The 18514-nt window shown below is 43.2% G+C and overlaps 1 protein-coding gene across 1 annotated transcript in view; it reads right to left on the reverse strand.

Annotated features, from left to right (window-relative positions):
• The window catches only part of LOC113880990 (myosin-IIIb-like), a 36855-nt gene that overhangs the window by 1635 nt on the left and 16706 nt on the right, over nucleotides 1–18514 (reverse strand). Inside the window, exon 5 of the mRNA XM_027523728.1 lies at nucleotides 270–415. Coding sequence (XP_027379529.1) covers nucleotides 270–415 — 146 coding nt within the window. The remainder of the gene's footprint in view (nucleotides 1–269; nucleotides 416–18514) is intronic.

Genomic DNA, 18514 nt, shown 5'->3' on the forward strand with positions numbered 1-18514 from the left:
CTCAGAAAAATTGGAGTACTGAAAATATGCGATTGTTACAACATACTCCTATTATTTTTGGAATATGTTGTCTTTCAGGAAACCCTCTATTCCCCCATCCCCCGTGCCAACCCCCTCCCCCGCCCCCCCCCGGCCCCCTTAAAAGAGAAATACATTTTACAATCAGGCTTTCACAGGTTTGGAGAGAAACTGTTTACCAACTATTTATTATCCTAACGAGCCTCGTTCACAAAGCACTAATGAGCCAAGAGCGCCATCTTGTGTCCTACCTTGGAATCTTAAAGAGCGTTTTCACAGGATGCATGTCAAAGAGGGGAGGATCTCCATCCCCCAGTTCAATAGCTGTGATCCCCAAGGACCAGACGTCACAGCGAGCGTCATAGGAAGAGTCATACTGCTGCTCACAAGCAATGACCTACCAGACAAAAGCAGGACATAACACATCAACCCCACTGACACCTCAGACGTCCCAAAAGGCCCTTGGCCAGTCTTAGCCCCCTTCTCAGTTTCCTGGCTACACTGATACTGAATTTCAGTAATAACAAAAGGTCCGTTTTCTAGGCCTTATTTGTGTGATTGACTTATCATCAGATATGTTCATTCATTTTTAAAATGTATGAATTCAGTTCAATAAACATGCACTGAACCCTGTGGATACCAAGGACAGTGCAAGGGGAGGCGCAAGGGTCAACACCTCACCACACCCACCCTGACACCTTTAAGTGTTATGCTTTGTCTGTATCCTTCACCTCGTTATCAGCTGCTGGTTCAACAGTGAGGAACAGCTGTTCTCGAAGATGCCTCTCTTGTATCTCCTGTGCAAAGTCCCTAGGAGTGTGGCACCGGGGCAGAAAGCTTTCGGAAGACTGATGTGGTCAACTTAAAATAGGAACCACTCCCTCGCATTCTCTTTTTCCAAGAAAATCTGCCCCCCTCCTCAAGCTCCAACTGGTTTATGTTTCCGCCCAGCTGCTGCTTCAGGGATTAGCCCAACTGGATACTGGAGAAGGGGAACCAGAAAATGCCCTTGGGCTTGTCATTGGTTTGAAGAGTTTGGAACCTTGTGGGAAAGTATTTTCCTATCAGCTTCTTGAGTTAGCAGGGAAAGCTCTACACTTAGACTCTGGTGGGTATCATAATGGGACTGGGAGAAGGCAGGGGTGGCCCGGAGCATGTGCAGGGACCGAAAGCTCCTGTTTGACCTGACATCTGCCTCCTTGACCTACGATAACCCATGATTACGAGAAGACGGGAGACTTTTACAGTGTGAAGCTGTGTTGGTCCAAACAGCCTATGAGGTAGGCATACAGCACCACTGGCCAAAGGGGTGGGCTTCCCTGCCCTCTTCGGCCATTAGAAGGTCTTTGAGTAAGATGGACCACCTGGTGGGGAGGAGAAGAGTAACAAATCTGGCTTACACATTAGCAGGAGCATTCTGGCTACTGTGCTGAGGATACATTAATAAGACACACGAGTAGAAGAAGCAAAAGCAGTTAAAGATGCTACTGCAGGAATCCAAACTAGAGACAGTGAGAAATAATCAGATTTTGATAATATAATTTTGAAGGTAGAGTCAATTGGATTTGCTGAATGGGGCTTATAAGAAAGAGGAGTCCAGAATTTTTAACCTGGGCAATTCCAGAATAGAACTGAATGGTATCTAATGAGACGGGGAAGACAGTAGTAGAAGCAGGTTTGGGTTGAACACCATGCGCTCCACTGGGGACATTCTAAGTCTGAGATTACTGTGAGACTTCCAAATGGAGAATTTAATTTTAGCTAGGTAAGACTCAGATTTCTGACCTAGAGAATAAACATGTCTTGTTTAAAGCCACTAAATGTGTGATAATATTATGACAGTGACAGAAACCTAATACACCTTTTCTCTGCCAGACCCAGCTCACTGGTCTCACAACGCCAGGTGAACGTGCCCATCTTACCCAAGACCTGGTCTCCTACTTTTATAATTGTCCTCTACCCTTTTCTTCTGATTTCTGAACTAAAGAACCCTTTTCCATGTACCTGCATCCTTGGCCTGGGATGGATCCCAGCCCCATGCTCTGAACAGACTCGCCTGCCACAGAAGGATACATTTAACACATTAAAAGGATACTTTTAACACATTATTTCCAAATGTGCATTCAAACTCAGGTTCAAATAATTCCAATTTTGGAAGCAGAGGCCGTTCCATTGTCCCGCAAGACCTCACTTTCATCACCTCAATCAGGTGAGAAACTACATTATTTTAAAAGATCTCCAGAGAAGGCTATTTAACACCTTCCCTTTCAGAAATGACATTTCCAAATGTGTGAGACAAACATAATTTTAGACCTATCAATCAGCAAGTAGTTCACCATCCTTATACATTCCTGTGAAGAAAAGAGAAATAAGACTGTATCCTTCTCCAACAAGAGCTATGGCCGAGTGAAATTTAAAGTGACACCAAGTGAAATTTAAACTATACAGTATACTAACACATATATATGGAATTTAGAAAGATGGTAATGATAACCCTGTATGCGAGACAGCAGAAAAGACACACGTATATAGAACAGTCTTTTGGACTCTGCGGGAGAGGGTGAGGGTGGGATGATTTGGGAGAATGACATTGAGGCATGTATAATATCATATGTGAAATGAATCGCCAGTCCAGGTTCGATGCATGATACTGGATGCTTGGGGCTGGTGCACTGGGATGGCCCGGAGGGATGGTATGGGGAGGGAGGTGGGAGGGGGGTTCAGGATGGGGAACATGTGTACGCCCGTGGTGGATTCATGTTGATGTATGGCAAAACCAATACAATATTGTAAAGTAATTAGCCTCCAATTAAGATAAATATATATTTTTAAAAAAAGAAATTTAAAGTGAACCTGTAAGAAATTAAATAACAATCTATGACACTTATAAATGTTCTAAGCCAGTACATACTAGCATGTCTAATAAAGGATGCAGGCTTCAAAAGCTTGGGATATTGGAGGGAGACCAATTCAGGCCAACCAAGATAATGAAAAGTAGCTAGTGCCCCTAGTCTGCAACTTCCAGGAAGAAATTCTAATTGACTTCTAGCCATCTCGAATGGGATACAGAAGGCAATTCCAAGAACCTGTCTAAAGGTGGGAATGGAGATATCCTATCGTTTCTCAAGTGCTGTTATAAAATATTCAAAACGTGTATCTGGTTTTCACTTCTCTTCACAGACAGACACATATGATCTTCAGCTCAGTTTGATTAATAGAAGAGTATCCTTCGGCCAAATACTCTTCCCTAAACTCAGCTAGCAATGTGACAAAGGAATTATTTAAGCTTAGCTTTCTAAAGAAGTCTATAGAAAATTTCTGTAGTAAAATAACTCACAAATAATTATTAAGTACTGATGAGCCAGCATGGTCCTAGGTAGGCACACAATCACTCTATGAGACAGGTACATTACTACCTGTAGTAGGCATGGAAATTGAGAGACAACACAGTTAAATAGCTTCCCCAGGACCCATAGCTAGTCATGGTCAGGGACAGAATTTGATCCCAGGCAGAGGAGAGACGTCTAAACATCATAATATGATAAGTTCTCTAAATAATAAAGGTTATCAAGGAACCTGAATTATCAGCATCCGTACTCATATGTTGACCAAACCAACCACATTTTTGAGATTTGTTTCATCTAAAGTCCATGTCTTCAGAGACAGTGTCTCTTTCCCTTTCTCTTTACTGAGTTATGTGTGATGGGATTCAAAGAAGAGGTTACATTGCTGATGGCCGGTCAACACATCCTGGAACTGTATTCCTATCAATCCAACAACAAAGTCTGCAACTGTTTCTTTAGAAGAAAAAGCAATTGCATTCTCCTTAGCTCAGCATTCTCCTTGTCTCTAGGTAGAACAAAACTGAGTTAAGAATGCTTAGATGGTCAATTGGTCTTGCCCCCAGGAGAACGTGACCTCTCAAAGAGCTCTCTGGATCGCTCGTTACAATGCCCCACAAAGAAAAGGTGAATGGCAGCGGCAATCAAGGGCACTGCCCTGGGACCAGGTTTCCCAGGTTCTGTAAGTCATATTAAAGGGGTGAAGACAGGGGAGTTTGAAATGGCATTGCCACAGGCCCATGACCCCAAACGCCTCATCCTCTTCCATCCTTCCACCTCAGCTCTGCTGCCCCCAGGAGGAGACATACTTGAGACAAGTGTATACTCTCCCTTACGTCAAGCCTTTGCTTCAATCACAGGAGTATAAATGATGTTGGTGGCAGCGGAATGAGGAATATGGAACAGGTGAGAGAGAGAGAGTTCAAGGGAAGACTTGCAGGACTTGGGAGGCTAGGGAAAGGGGCACACCAAGGAAGACTAACATAAGACCTGGGTGACCAGGAGAATGATGGTACCATTCACAAAACAGGGAAGTCAGGAAGAAGACATCAGTTTGGTAGGCAGTATAGCACTGGAAAAGACTCTGATGCTGGGAGGGATTGGGGGCAGGAGGAGAAGGGGATGACAGAGGATGAGATGGCTGGATGGCATCACCGACTCAATGGACATGAGTCTGAGTGAACTCCGGGAGTTGGTGATGGACAGGGAGGCCTGACATGCTGCAATTCATGGGGTCGCAAAGAGTCGGACACGACTGAGCGACTAAACTGAACTGAACTGAACTGATTGATAGCAAGTTCAAATTGAGTCTAAGCTCTATGCCTAACTAGGTACAGAAAAGTCATGTGTGCTCTTGGAAATTTTTTTTCCCATATGTAGATTCAATAAGAAAAACAAAATTCCATCAGGATCAGGAACAGAATATACTAAACGGTAACAATGAAACACCGATGTGCTTTTAGTGACTATATGGAATTTTATGTTACAGTAAATATATCTTACATTTCACAACTCTGTAGAGTTTAATCTTTCTATTGTTGGTTGCCAACACAACTAGTCAAAGTTTGTAGTTTGAATACACAGTTATAAGTACCAGAAGCAGATGCAAGGTTGTATATCATGAACTTTAACAAACTGGGATATTTCTCTTAATCTAGTATCGTGAATAGAAAAACTGCTAATGAATGTAAATTCTAAAAAGTAAGAATTCTCCATAGTTGATTCTAGAGTCTCACAAGCATGTTCACATGAAGAAGATATGTCTTCTGGAATGTTTCACATGATGTGTATGTAAGTACATCTGGCAAAAGCTAAGAGCATAGAATTAACTGAATTAAAGAGAGTTCTACAGCAATATTTGCTGATGACCTATCGGCTCCAAGATTAAAATGCTGATTCATTGAGTCTCTGAGTTTCAGGATGTATAAATTCCTACAAACGTCTGCATAGTCACCTTTAACAACCTTCTACTCTTCCGCATGATATCAGTGAGTGTTTATACTGCTTCTGAGTTTTAATGAGTAGTTTTATCCACTTGGTGTTAATCTATCCTTAGCCTCATCACTTCTTCTAGGTTTTAAAGGGGCCAGTCTTACGATCTCATCGAAGTGACCCCTGAAGTAAACAGAAGTAACACAGGGTGAGGATTATGTCTTATCTTTCTTCCTTCCCCATCCATATCAATTTGTGGCACTCATCAGAGAAGCTATGCTGAAAAACTTCTGGATTGGAATCAGAAAGTCTGAACTCCATTATTCACTAGCTGGGTCCCTCTGATCAAGTCCCCTGAAAATTTTGAGCTGAGGGTTCTTTACTTATAATGCTCTCACTTTCTAGATCTATAAAATGGCAAGGTAGGGATGAATGATCTCTAGTATCCCTTCAGCTCTAATATACTGACTTCATGATTTCAAAATAAGTGGTTTTGGGGTATCTCAAAATGAGAGGCTAACTTCTCTATGCAAATTACTTAGCAAACAGTAGATTATTCTGGGGTATGAACCGGATGACTAGAATTTTGAGTGGATTGTATTGCTAATATTTGGTAGAAGGTGTTAAGGTCTATGAAAAGATGCTGGTTGCTGTGATAATGCCTCTGTTAAGGAAGCTAAGCTTCAGCAACACAGCAGTTGTTTGGATGCTGGTTAATGGAGCATGTCCACGTTCCTACCTTGAAATGCAAACTTATGACTTTTCTGATACACTTAGACTACATTGATGCTTATTTTAGGAAGGGGAAAGACACTAATGCTTGGATTTCTGGCAATATCTATGCACCAACCGTCTCAGTGCTCAATATCAATACCTATTCTACCCAGAGATGGGCTGCTGCTGCTGCTGCTAAGTCACTTCAGTCGTGTCTGACTCTGTGCGACCCCATAGATGGCAGCCCATTAGGCTCCTCTGTCCCTGGGATTTTCCAGGCAATAGTACTGGAGTGGGTTGCCATTGCCTTCTCCGAGAGATGGGCTAGAGCCTCTAAAATGTTAGTCATTACCACCTGAGCTACCCCAAAACTTCTTTCTGGAGGGAGCTGAGGACAAGAAATACGTTTTCACTATAGTTTAGCTTGACTGGTCTTTGTAGTCACTTTTCTTTGTTAGGGCAGTTCTCGCTAGACTTCTATAAGCTAACGATTTCCAAAGTTCAAGACTCTAAATCCACCCCAGTCACTCCCTCCTCCCCTCTCTTAAAGGAGTTTACAGGCTGAAGCTGTAGCTACAATTTGATAACACAACTGCTTTGACACATACCATTTCTTTATCTGTCCTTGGGCATGGTCCACTGAGTTCTGTTGAGGAGGCTGGCCCTTTCTTTAGCCATGAGCTGGAGAAAACTAATTGTGAAAAGCTCTGGGACTGTGAAAAGACTCGGCCCTCTGGCGGTTGCAAAAAGGTCCCAGACCCAGGCATCTTCATTTTGGTTTTGCCACCCTCTCACTGGATAACTTTAGCAAATTATTTAATCTCCCTGTATCTCTTCTTCCATGGAAAAGAAATGCAAAAAAGCAAAATGGCTGTCTGGGGAGGCCTTACAAATAGCTGTGAAAAGAAGAGACGCGAAAAGCAAAGGAGAAAAGGAAAGATATAAGCATCTGAATGCAGAGTTCCAAAGAATAGCAAGGAGAGATAAGAAAGCTTTCCTCAGAGATCAATGCAAAGAAATAGAGGAAAACAACAGAATGGGAAAGACTAGAGATCTCTTCAAGAAAATTAGAGATACCAAGGGAAAATTTCATGCAAAGATGGGCTCTATAAAGGACAGAAATGGTATGGATCTAACAGAAGCAGAAGATATTAAGAAGAGGTGGCAAGAATACACAGAAGAACTGTACAAAAAAGATCTTCATGACCCAGATAATCACGATGATGTGATCACTGACCTAGAGTCAGACATCCTGGAATGTGAAGTCAAGTGGGCCTTAGAAAGCATCACTACGAACAAAGCTAGTGGAGGTGATGGAATTCCAGTTGAGCTATTCCAAATCCTGAAAGATGATGCTGTGAAAGTGCTGCACTCAATATACCTGCAAATTTGGAAAACTCGGCAGTGGCCACAGGACTGGAAAAGGTCAGTTTTCATTCCAATCCCAAAGAAAGGCAATGCCAAAGAATGCTCAAACTACCGCACAATTGCACTCATCTCACATGCTAGTAAAGTAATGTTCAAAATTCTCCATGACAGGCTTCAGCAATACATGAACCATGAACTTCCAGATGTTCAAGCTGGTTTTAGAAGAGGCAGAGGAACCAGAGATCAAATTGCCAACATCCACTGGATCATCGAAAAAGCCAGAGAGTTCCAGAAAAACATCTATTTCTGCTTTATTGACTATGCCAAAGCCTTTGACTGTGTGGATCACAATAAACTCTGGAAAATTCTGAAAGAGATGGGAATACCAGACCACCTGACCTGCCTCTTGAGAAATCTGTATGCAGGTCAGGAAGCAACAGTTAGAACTGGACATGGAACAACAGACTGGTTCCAAATAGGGAAAGGAGTATGTCAAGGCTGTATATTGTCACCCTGCTTATTTAACTTATATGCAGAGTACATCATGAGAAACGCTGGGCTAGAGGAAGCACAAGCTGGAATCAAGATTGCCAGGAGAAATATCAATAACCTCAGATATGCAGATGACACCACCTTTATGGCAGAAAGTGAAGAGGAACTAAAGAGCCTCTTGATGAAAGTGGAAGTGGAAAGTGAAAAAGTTGGCTTAAAGCTCAACATTCAGAAAACGAAGATCATGGCATCTGGTCCCATCACTTCATGGGAAATAGATGGGGAAACAGTGGAAACAGTGTCAGACTTTATTTTTTGGGGCTCCAAAATCACTACAGATGGTGACTGCAGCCATGAAATTAAAAGACGCTTACTCCTTGGAAGGAAAGTTATGACCAATCTAGATAGCATATTCAAAAGCAGAGACATTACTTTGCCAACAAAGGTTCATCTAGTCAAGGCTATGGTTTTTCCTGTGGTCATGTATGGATGTAAGAGTTGGACTGTGAAGAAGGCTGAGCGCCGAAGAATTGATGTTTCTGAACTGTGGTGTTGGAGAAGGCTCTGAGAGTCCCTTGGACTGCAAGGAGATCCAACCAGTCCATTCTGAAGGAGGTCAGCGAATGATGCTAAAGCTGAAACTCCAGTACTTTGGCCACCTCATGCGAAGAGTTGACTCATTGGAAAAGACTCTGATGCTGGGAGGGATTGGGGGCAGGAGGAGAAGGGGACGACAGAGGATGAGATGGCTGGATGGCATCACTGACTCAATGAACGTGAGTCTCAGTGAACTCCGGGAGTTGGTGATGGATAGGGAGGCCTGGAGTGCTGCGATTCATGGGGTCGCAAAGAGTCGGACACGACTGAGCGACTGAACTGAACTGAACTGATCTCTTCTTCCTGTGTAAACCAAGCAACCCCTTCTGCCTGGGTGTTGTCTGAAGCACTGCTTAGGGAAATGCTGATTACCCAGCTTTTTCTATGGTACCAGAATGTTAGTAGTGGATATCACTGGGTCATAGATGCATGGGTAATATATATTTTATTGATTTACTTCTATCAGACTGTTTACATTTTCTAAAATGTCTACAAGGAACACAAATTATTTCTATAACCAAAAAAACAAATTTTGTCTGTTTTTCTGTCTTGAAATGTAAATAAGTACCAGAAAGTTTGCCTTGATCTTCGAAAGGGTGTGGTTACTTCCTCGGGGGTATGTATGGGCTGTGGGGATTCTTCATCAGCAAGTTGACAGGTTAAAGGTGATGTCTTGGTTGTAAAACCAGGGTCGCACAAGTTTATAAAGAATTCTCTTCTCAACCATACCCCATTCCATTGTAAGCACAAGACTGGGCATAGTACTTTTACTTTCTCAGGCCACCGGAGTCCCATGGAATGCCCCATGATTACAGTTTCATTTCAACCTAGACCAAGAGTAGGGCTTACTCGTAAAGGTGCCAAAACAGGGGTGAGGTCTACCCTCTATCTTTGCAGAAAGACTTGAGCTATAATAACCTGAGAGAACAGTCTCTCCTCATCTCAAGGTCTTCATTATCTGGGAAGAGTATCTGTATTGGACTGGATATAAGGGGAATAAAAAGTAGTTAACATATGAACTCCTGCATTCAGAAAACCTAGATTTCTCCAAACTATTTAACTTAAACCATTTATCAAATGACAAATCAAAGAGCTGCTGGGCTGAAATCTCTTTCAATAATGTGATTTTTAACCAATATTTTCAAGCAAATAATATTACAGTAGCACCATCCACCATAAGGAAAAATGTTTTGCTCTTTTAAAAAATGATTTACAAAACTTAAAAGACAACAGCTGTTATTCAGACTATTTTATTTTTCCACTAATTTTTAAAATGTCATTAAAAATGCAATTAAGTTTGCTTTATATGTTCTGATTTTTCATCTTACTAGAAGTGATTGTGTGATCCAAAATTATAACCAAAGGTCAAGATTAAAATTTCAGTCAAGTACACAGGCAAAATGCTGTTATCTCAAGAGCTAAATTCAGCTTAAAAAGAGGCAAAGCAAATAGACCTAAAGCTATTAATCCTTGGCTGACCTTGAGCCCAAAAATACAGTCAACAGACTGGCAAATAAGATGGGCTGAGAAGTAGGTAGGCAAATAGGATTCTTAATTTTGCTTACATAATTCACACAGCATAATTAATAAATGTTATTGATCATAAAAATTTCTAGAATAGAATTTCCCTAGAATTGTAAATTGCAGCTATAAATATTCCAGTGGCAAATATTATTCATCAGTTTTACATACAAACATCTTAAAGTGTTACAAGCTGAGATACTGCATAAGCACATGAAATCTCTTCCCTTGGATGAAATAGAACTTCAAGGGAGAATACATTTGAGATTTGAGGGGTTTTTTCCAAAAGGGATGTGGACTAGAAGAACTGAAATTGATGGGGTGGTGCTTTTTTTGGTTCATTCATAAAACTCAAGGCTAGAACTGAATCTATATTCTGTATACTGAGAAACTTCCAGTAATAATTTAAATTATGCTGTTCACATAAAATTGAGAAAGGTCTCTAATTAAAATATGATGTTCTGCAAGCCTTTTGTCAGGATTGTAACACTCAGCTTATGACTTGAGAAAAATAAAACAAGGTTCAACTTAAACAGACACAGAGCACACGTACACAACACCGCTTCCCACCATGGCCGGCGGAGGAAAGACACAGAGCGCATGTACACAGCGCCGCTTTCCACCACGGCTGGCGGAGGGCAGAGGGGGCTGTTCTGGGTTTGAGGCCAGCACACAACACCAATTTTTGTGCTGAAATCCCCCAAAGCCCTGGAAACATATCACTTTTGTGGTTGTTTTTTTGTTATGGACTGTAGCCTACCAGACTTCCCTGTTCATGGGATTTCCCAGGCAAGGATACTGGAGTGGGTTGTCATTTCCTTCTCCAGGACATCTTTCTGACCCAGGAGTCAAACCTGTATCTCCTGCACTGGCAGGTGAATTCATTACCAATGAGCCACTAGGGAAGCCCAACATATTACTTACACTTAACTGGCAAGCCCTGCTCTCAGACTCAGGACCAGTATCACAGAATTCCCCTGTGAAAGCAAAATCAGTGAGCCCAAATTTGTGTATATGTCCTTAGCACTCAAAGACTCTGAAGAAATACATGTGCTTGGAGACCCAGGAGAATCCCACCGCCCTCCCCTAGCAGCTTTCCCCAAATTGGAGATGGATGCTGGAAGGGATCCTAGGATTCATTAACACAATCCCCGTATTTGACAGATGAGGAAACTGAGGTCTTGGGGAATAACTGAGTCACAGAGCTGGTTTGTAGCCAAACCAGGAGCAAAGTCCATGTCTTCTCCATGAGTGAGGCATCTCCCAGGGATTCTTATAATACACAGAATGCTGAGACACTACCAAAGGGATTTCGTGTTCCATCGTAAGCCACAGCCACAGTAACTGCCATACTCCGAGCATGCAGCACTCCCTCCACTTAAGCAGGTTATTTCTACTGCCTCTCACCGCCCCATGCCCTCACTCTTCCTTCCACTGTGCCTTTCCTTTGTCAGCTAGTGATCTAATTCTACCAGAGTAGTTCTACAGTTTCATTCTTTTTACAGCTGTTAGGTCAGGTAGTCTTACCTTAGGGGAGGAAACAGATTCAGAAGGGTTAAGAAACTCTCCCCAAGTTATATAGCCAGTAGGTAACACAACTGAAGCATGAGCCACAATAAGAAACTAATAGGGGGAAGGGTTGCGGGTAGTTTTTCTCCTCTACAGTACATCTGAAAAACAGGAAGGGAAGCAAATTGAACAAAACATCTGAATGTTCCCACATGGGCACACCCCTTTATCTGCACGTGGTCTCTGGGTGATGTCCTCTCCCAGACTGACATCGCCATGCAAACCAGGGCACCCTTGGGAACATCACACAGTCCTAGCAAAGAGTGATTTCCTTTACCTTTTTAAAACCATAAAAGGTATGGAAAAAACCTGGGACATAATAGAGCACCATGAATACAAGTCCCACCTACTCGGGCTTCATGCCCAGCCCAGGCTCCCCTGGGTCCCATTCCTAATGCTGACTGCCCGCCTCCCTCTGCTTTCCTGCCACAGCTCAGGGTCCATCGTTCAGAGGAGCCAGGGCAGCACTGGCCTAGCTGTGAACTCCCTTCCCCTTCCATGGGCCTGAGTCCCTGTTCCCGGGGCAGGGCAGTGGAGGCACTAACCAGAGGGTAGCCGCCGGGTGATTCGACTTGGAGCCTAGGAGGAGCAGAGGCGGGCTCTGACATTTCTTCAGCAAACACTTCTGCCCCCGAGGGAACAGTTCTTCATCTTTGGTGGGTGAAGAAGGGGAAACAACAGGTGCCTTGACCTTCCTCACCTCCCCAGAGAGGGGTGGGAGGACAGTCTGGGAATTCGACATGCTCACAGAGGCTATGACTCTGATACGTCTTACTCAGCCCTGAGCAGGAGGCAGATTGGGGTCCCCACGTGCTTCTGCACATCTGGAAGCTGAGGCCTCAAATGGGGTTCTATATTTAGATCTGCCAGGAGGAGGGTATGGACAAGTCACCACCACCTCCGGGGCCAGCCCCCCACCTCCACAGTGACAGAAGATATATGGTTCTGCAGAGCTCCAGCTGAGAGGGGAGCTGGGGCTGAAGCTGAGGGTGAAACCTGGGGCTGCATTAGTCACTGTGACCCTTCACCCACCGCAGCCCCAAGTGTTTGGGTTGTGCTCCAGAACCCTCAAAGACAGGACCACTCTGGGAATGCAGGTAGGGTCTGCCCCAGAAGGAGAAGGGAGGGAATCCTTGCTTCTCATAGGCTGACCCAGGAACTTGGAGGGAATCAGGGAACACAAATGGCTGCAGAATCTCAGAGATGAATGTTGTGGGGGAAGACACACAGGTCTTTCAGTCAATGATCCAAGGTTCTAAATCCCTCACTTGAATCTCCTGAGCAACCAAAGCCTATATTCCTCACAGTGAAGTGATTGGCATGTGGGGGTCCCAAGAATCTCCAGCCTTTTAAAACAGAGTCAGGTAAAATCGGACCCTGAAAGTCTCACCATTGTCATCACTTCACCCTTACTGAGAGCCTGGAGAAATCCCCTCTTCATTATTCCAGGAACTCCAGGGGCTCGGAATGTGAGAGTGGGAAGAGTCTCTTTCCCCCAGAAACCATCAATGTTCTCTGAAACACAGAATGGACCTCAGAGGCAGAGACTACCCAGGCCAGTCCTCTCTGAGCTGAGAACAGGGCAGGAAAGGTAGGGTTCAGGCAACAGGCCCCACCATTTTTACAGCACACACTATGATGCGTATGGCAGTAAGCACTTTCAGGACATCATTTCAATTTGTCCTCTGAGGCTGCTTAATTTCCCTTCTCACTTTACCTCTTTTAACTTCTCCCATCTTTCTAATCAGAATATTCAGTAACTCGCCTGAGGTCCATAATTAGGTGTGTAAGTAGGGTACCTACTATTTGCTCGCAGGTCTATGACTCCAAAATTTGTACTCTTATCTTTTCTACCAAAAATCAAGCCATATTAAAGTAATTGAACCACATTCACTTTTTAAAAATGAGTGGCAGGGCTACACCTAAAATTTGCTGCTGCTGCTGCTGCTGCTAAGTCACTTTAGTCATGTCCAACTCTGTGCGACCCCATAGACAGCAGCCCACCAGGCTCCCCCGTCCCTAGGATTCTCCAGGCAAGAACACTGGAGTGGGTTGCCCTTCCCTTCTCCGATGCATGAAAGTGAAAAGTGAAAGTCAAGTCGCTCAGTCATGTCCGACTCTTAGCGACCTCATGGACTGCAGCCCACCAGGCTCCTCCGTCCATAGGATTTTCCAGGCAAGAGTACTGGAGTGGGGTGCCATTGCTCTATTCTGAAGAACTTTGCTGTTTTACTTTTCCAGATCCTTCTCTGAGGCATTAATTATACTGATTTCTAGTGTCATGTTGAAATATTGTATTTTCCTCAACATATTAGGAAGTATGATTCTTATCTAAAATAATTTTTAACTTGGAAAAAAAGATATTCATCTTATCTGGTATACTGGTAGTCATAAACAGTTTGCTCTAGTATAGGGGTTAAGAGCAGGGATTTTGGAGCTAAATATCTGAGTTTAAATCCTGGTGTCATCACCTAACAGCTGTCCAAGGACAAGAACTTTCTGTGACTTATTTACTTTCTCTAAAACACTGAGCCAGTAATAGCAGTAATTTCATGGGGTTGCTGTAAGGATTACAAATGAATTAATTCATACAAAGCATTTAGTGCCTGGCTCATAGTAAGCACTCAACAAATGCTATTAATTCTTATTGGGTACCAAACCCATTAGCTAGAGCTTAGGGAACAAAATGGTAATAATGACAACAATAATATTTCAGCTCTGTAGTGGTTTATGACTTTCTCAGCCCATCAGCACAAACCATCTCATTCGTCATCTCTATTCCTGGCAGTGCCAAAGGAAATAGCATTATTGTATCGTTTAGCTAAGAATGGCATAATTAATGAAGGCAAGAGTGGTTGCAAAAAGCCTGTGATATTTCTGCATTGGTGTAAGCTGGTTGTTATGGCAACCATCCCCTGTCAACGACCCTTTGCCAAGCAGAGAGAGATCCATTTTTGGAGCCGTCACAGCACATCTGTTTCTCTGCTCAGCTGATTAGCTCTTGTTTGCAACAACCAGCAGATGGAAGTAAAAATGAAAAAAAATTTTCTAAAAAGAAGCAAATGTTTATTTCATCCACAATTCTGCTTTCTAATACAGAAACAGACTTTTGGCTGTTTTAGGAAGACGCCACGTAAACTGGATGCTTAATCTATAGGCTGCTTCTCTCATTGGTGAGAGGGAAAAGTGTACTCAACCTATAAATTACAGGTGATAGGTCCTTCGTGTAAGTCTTTTAAAATGATGTGGCTCATACTCCAGTTTCAGAATGTTCTTCTACCACCCCTCCGTCTCTGCACGGGTTTGACAGAGGAGCCAGCTCAGCACACACGTTCCTCACCATACGTCCCATATGAAAACACTGAAGCTGAAGAACGCAAGGCCAGTGGACTAGGAGACCTGAATTCTGGGGTCGAATATGGTCTGAACTAGCTCAAAGAGTATCTTCTCTCTGCCTTCGTTTCCTCACCTGTAAAATGGCACTTGGATTCCCATGCTCTCTGAAAAGTCAAAGAGCTCCAGTACTTACCAGATATGGGAATCTGGACACAATATCTCCTACACCTCTTTGAGCCTCACTTTCCTTAGTGGTAAAATGAAGAAAATAGTATCTACTCCAGAGGGCCATTGTGAGAATGAAATAAAACAACATATTAAAAAAGCACCCATCCTAGTCCCAGTGCATTCACGGGTAGAGCCTCAGTAACTGCAAGTGTTCTTCCCGCTGTATGCTTGCTGAGCAGGTGAAATATTCAAACTATCGGCCAATCAGCTACACATGGCCCTGAAGCTGGTTCTTAAGACACCCTTCTTCCTAGACATTATCCCCTGGATATGCTGGGCTGTTAGGAAATCTGGGTGTCCAGGGAAAGAGACAGGCACTTCTGGTGGCCAAAGAGTACTCTAGAGGTTCTGGATGGCAGCCACCTACCATCTAGGACAAAAGTATTTCAATATTTTAACAATCAGCATGGTCCCACCCGTGCTTCCCAGCTAACTGTAAGGCATTATTTTAACAGAGTCTACAAATATCCTCAATAAAAACAATAATGATGATCTTGGTCACATTCTTTGGTTTTCAATCATTTATAAATACTCAGTTTAATTCTTCAGTACCTGTGATGGTAGGAAAGGTAGATTAAGGATCAACTAGTCCTATACCCCTGCCATCACCATAAACATAAATCAGGCTTGTGTGCCTTTCTGCTATGAACCAGGATATTATCTGGCAGATGTTCAACGCAAACACTGGCCGAGCAATCCAATACTGACAGTGGGCATGGGCTGTATTGGAAGTGCCTGAGTTCACTGAGTCACAACCCAAAGATTCCAGTTACTGTTACCCACCTGCCTAGTCACTTCAGTCATGTCCTACTCTGTGCGACCCCATAGACGGCAGCCCACCAGGCTCCCCCGTCCCTGCGATTTTCCAGGCAAGAACACTGGAGTGGGTTGCCATTTCCTTCTCCAATGCATGAAAGTGAAAAGTGAAAGTGAAGTTGCTCAGTCATGTCCTACTCTTCACAACCCCATGGACTACAGCCTACCAGGCTCCTCCGTCCATGGGATTTTCCAGGCAAGAGTACTGGACTGGGGTGTCACTGCCTTCTCAAGTTACCCACCTACCCACCCAGTGTTCCTGAGCACTTAGCCTGGCAGAGCCTTAGATTCCTTCTCTATAAAAGCAATTTCATCATGCCTAACTGGCATCTTCACAGGTAGCAAGCACTTAAAAACAATATTTGTAAAAGTTCTATGCATATGTGAGATGTTACTATTCATATTATTATAAGAAACTGGCTGTCAGGAGACAGTGATGGAGAAAAGAGGCAATAAACATGGGTAAAGGGAGGATCGTGTGAGTTAACGCAGTTCTCCCTTTACCGGTGTTTTATATATACATATATATATATACATATATATATAAGAGACAAGCCACAGTCACAGGCAAGGAGGGAGATCAGAGGCTCACTGTTAATTAGGTTGAGGGAAGTGACCTACACCAAGCATCTCGGAAATAATCCCAAAATACCTGACCAGAGAGCAGGTAGAATAGCACAGAATCCTCAAGGTGTTGAGGCTCCATGTGAGAAGGCAGTACATCCAGAAGAACATTGGTACATTCTAGCACATACACAAAGAACTGTGTTTGCCTCAAAGACCTAAGGCTGAGCAAGAGGGGTGTGTGTGTGTGTGTGTGTGTGTGCATGTGTGCAGACAGGCAAAGCTGAGCTAACTAACCTAGCACCTGTAACATGAGGATCTGTAGATTCAAAATGACTGGCTGATTACCTTAGAAATCTGAATTATTTACTACAGAGGAGGAGTGCTAAGTATTCTGGAGAGTTGTTACAGGTTGAATTGTGTCCTCCAAGAAAGATACGTTAAGGTGTTAGCTCCCAGGACCTCAGAATGCGAAATTACTTGAAAATAGGGTTGCTGCAGATATAATTGATTAAAGTGAGGTCATACTGGAGCAGAATGGGTCCCTAATCCAGTATTACTGGTGTCCTTATAACATGATGGCCACGTGAAAGCGAATACACAGGGAGAATGCAATATGATTCAGTTCAGTTCAGTCGCTGAGTCGTGTCCGACTCTTGGTTTCTAATGTTGAGCATCTTTCTTTCCCATTTAAAATCATCTTGCTGAGTCACAGTATGCTACTGACATGCTCAGTTTGTTTAAAAAAAAAAAAAGAAAAAAACTCTATTGATATTGACTTCTAGAATAACTCTTACTATGCCAGCCAATAATTCCCCAGTAGCACTGTTGCAAAGTACTATAATATTAAGGGCACCCCCTGGGATTTTTCTTCTCCTACATGGCTGAGTTGATACCACGTTCACTCAGCATCTTTCAGCCTTCCTAGTGTCTACATGAGGTGGCAAGAGAAAGTAAGTGGAGAGTGTTGTGAATATGATAATTCATGGTGCAGCTTCGAGCTGCCCTGGGAAACTGCTGTTTGGACTGAAAGTCAACCCTTGACGGTGGTCTGGTCACATTTCATCAGCTACCTGGTTTGAAGCTTATAGCCTATTTGAATTATTATAGATGTTGGAGTTACTCAGGCTGGTGAAATCAAAATGCAAATGCAACAGGGAAAAAAATAATTTGGTTCAATTTCTCAGAAATAAAATAGAGGCTTCCCTGGTGACCTGCTGGTAAAGAATCTGCCTGCCAATGCTGGAGATACAAGTTCAATCCTTGAACCGGGAAGATCCCACGTATTGAGCAGCAGCTAAGCCAATGCATCACAACTACTCTAGAGCCCAGGAGCCACAACTGCTAAGCTCACGTGCTGCAACTACTGAAGCCCACATGACCTGGAACCAGTGCTTCACAACAAGAGAAGCCACCACAGGAGAAGCCTGCATAATACAGCTAGAGAGTAACTCCTGCTCACTGCAACTAGAGAAAAGCCCAAGCAGCAATGAAGGCCCAGCACAGCCAAAAATTAAATAAATTATACAAAATAAAATACGGTCAAGGATCTTTCAACTGTGTTTTCAAAGTAAAGGCACTGTGGCATGCAATCGTTTTATTCCACTGGCACCGGCATTACATGCATTGCTGTCATATTTAATCTGCTGCTGCTGCTAAGTCGCTTCTAACTTAGTGCAACCTCATAAACGGCAGGCTCCCGTCCCTGGGATTCTCCAGGCAAGAACACTGGAGTGGGTTGCCATTTCCTTCTCCAATGCATGAAAGTGAAAAGTGAAAGTGAAGTTGCTCAGTCGTGTCTCTTAGCGACCCCATGGACTGCAGCCTACCAGGCTCCTCCGCCCATAAGATTTTCCAGGCAAGAGTACTGGAGTGGGTTGCCATTGCCTTCTCCCATATTTAATCTAAATATCACTTATTCACATAAGCAGAAATGAAAGCATGTTAAGGTCAATATACTATGCAGGCCACCATATAAAGACAATATCCATTTGAACCATTACTGATTATCCTTTCAA

Source organism: Bos indicus x Bos taurus, chromosome 2 (assembly GCF_003369695.1).
Source record: "Bos indicus x Bos taurus breed Angus x Brahman F1 hybrid chromosome 2, Bos_hybrid_MaternalHap_v2.0, whole genome shotgun sequence".
NCBI lineage: Eukaryota > Metazoa > Chordata > Mammalia > Artiodactyla > Bovidae > Bos > Bos indicus x Bos taurus.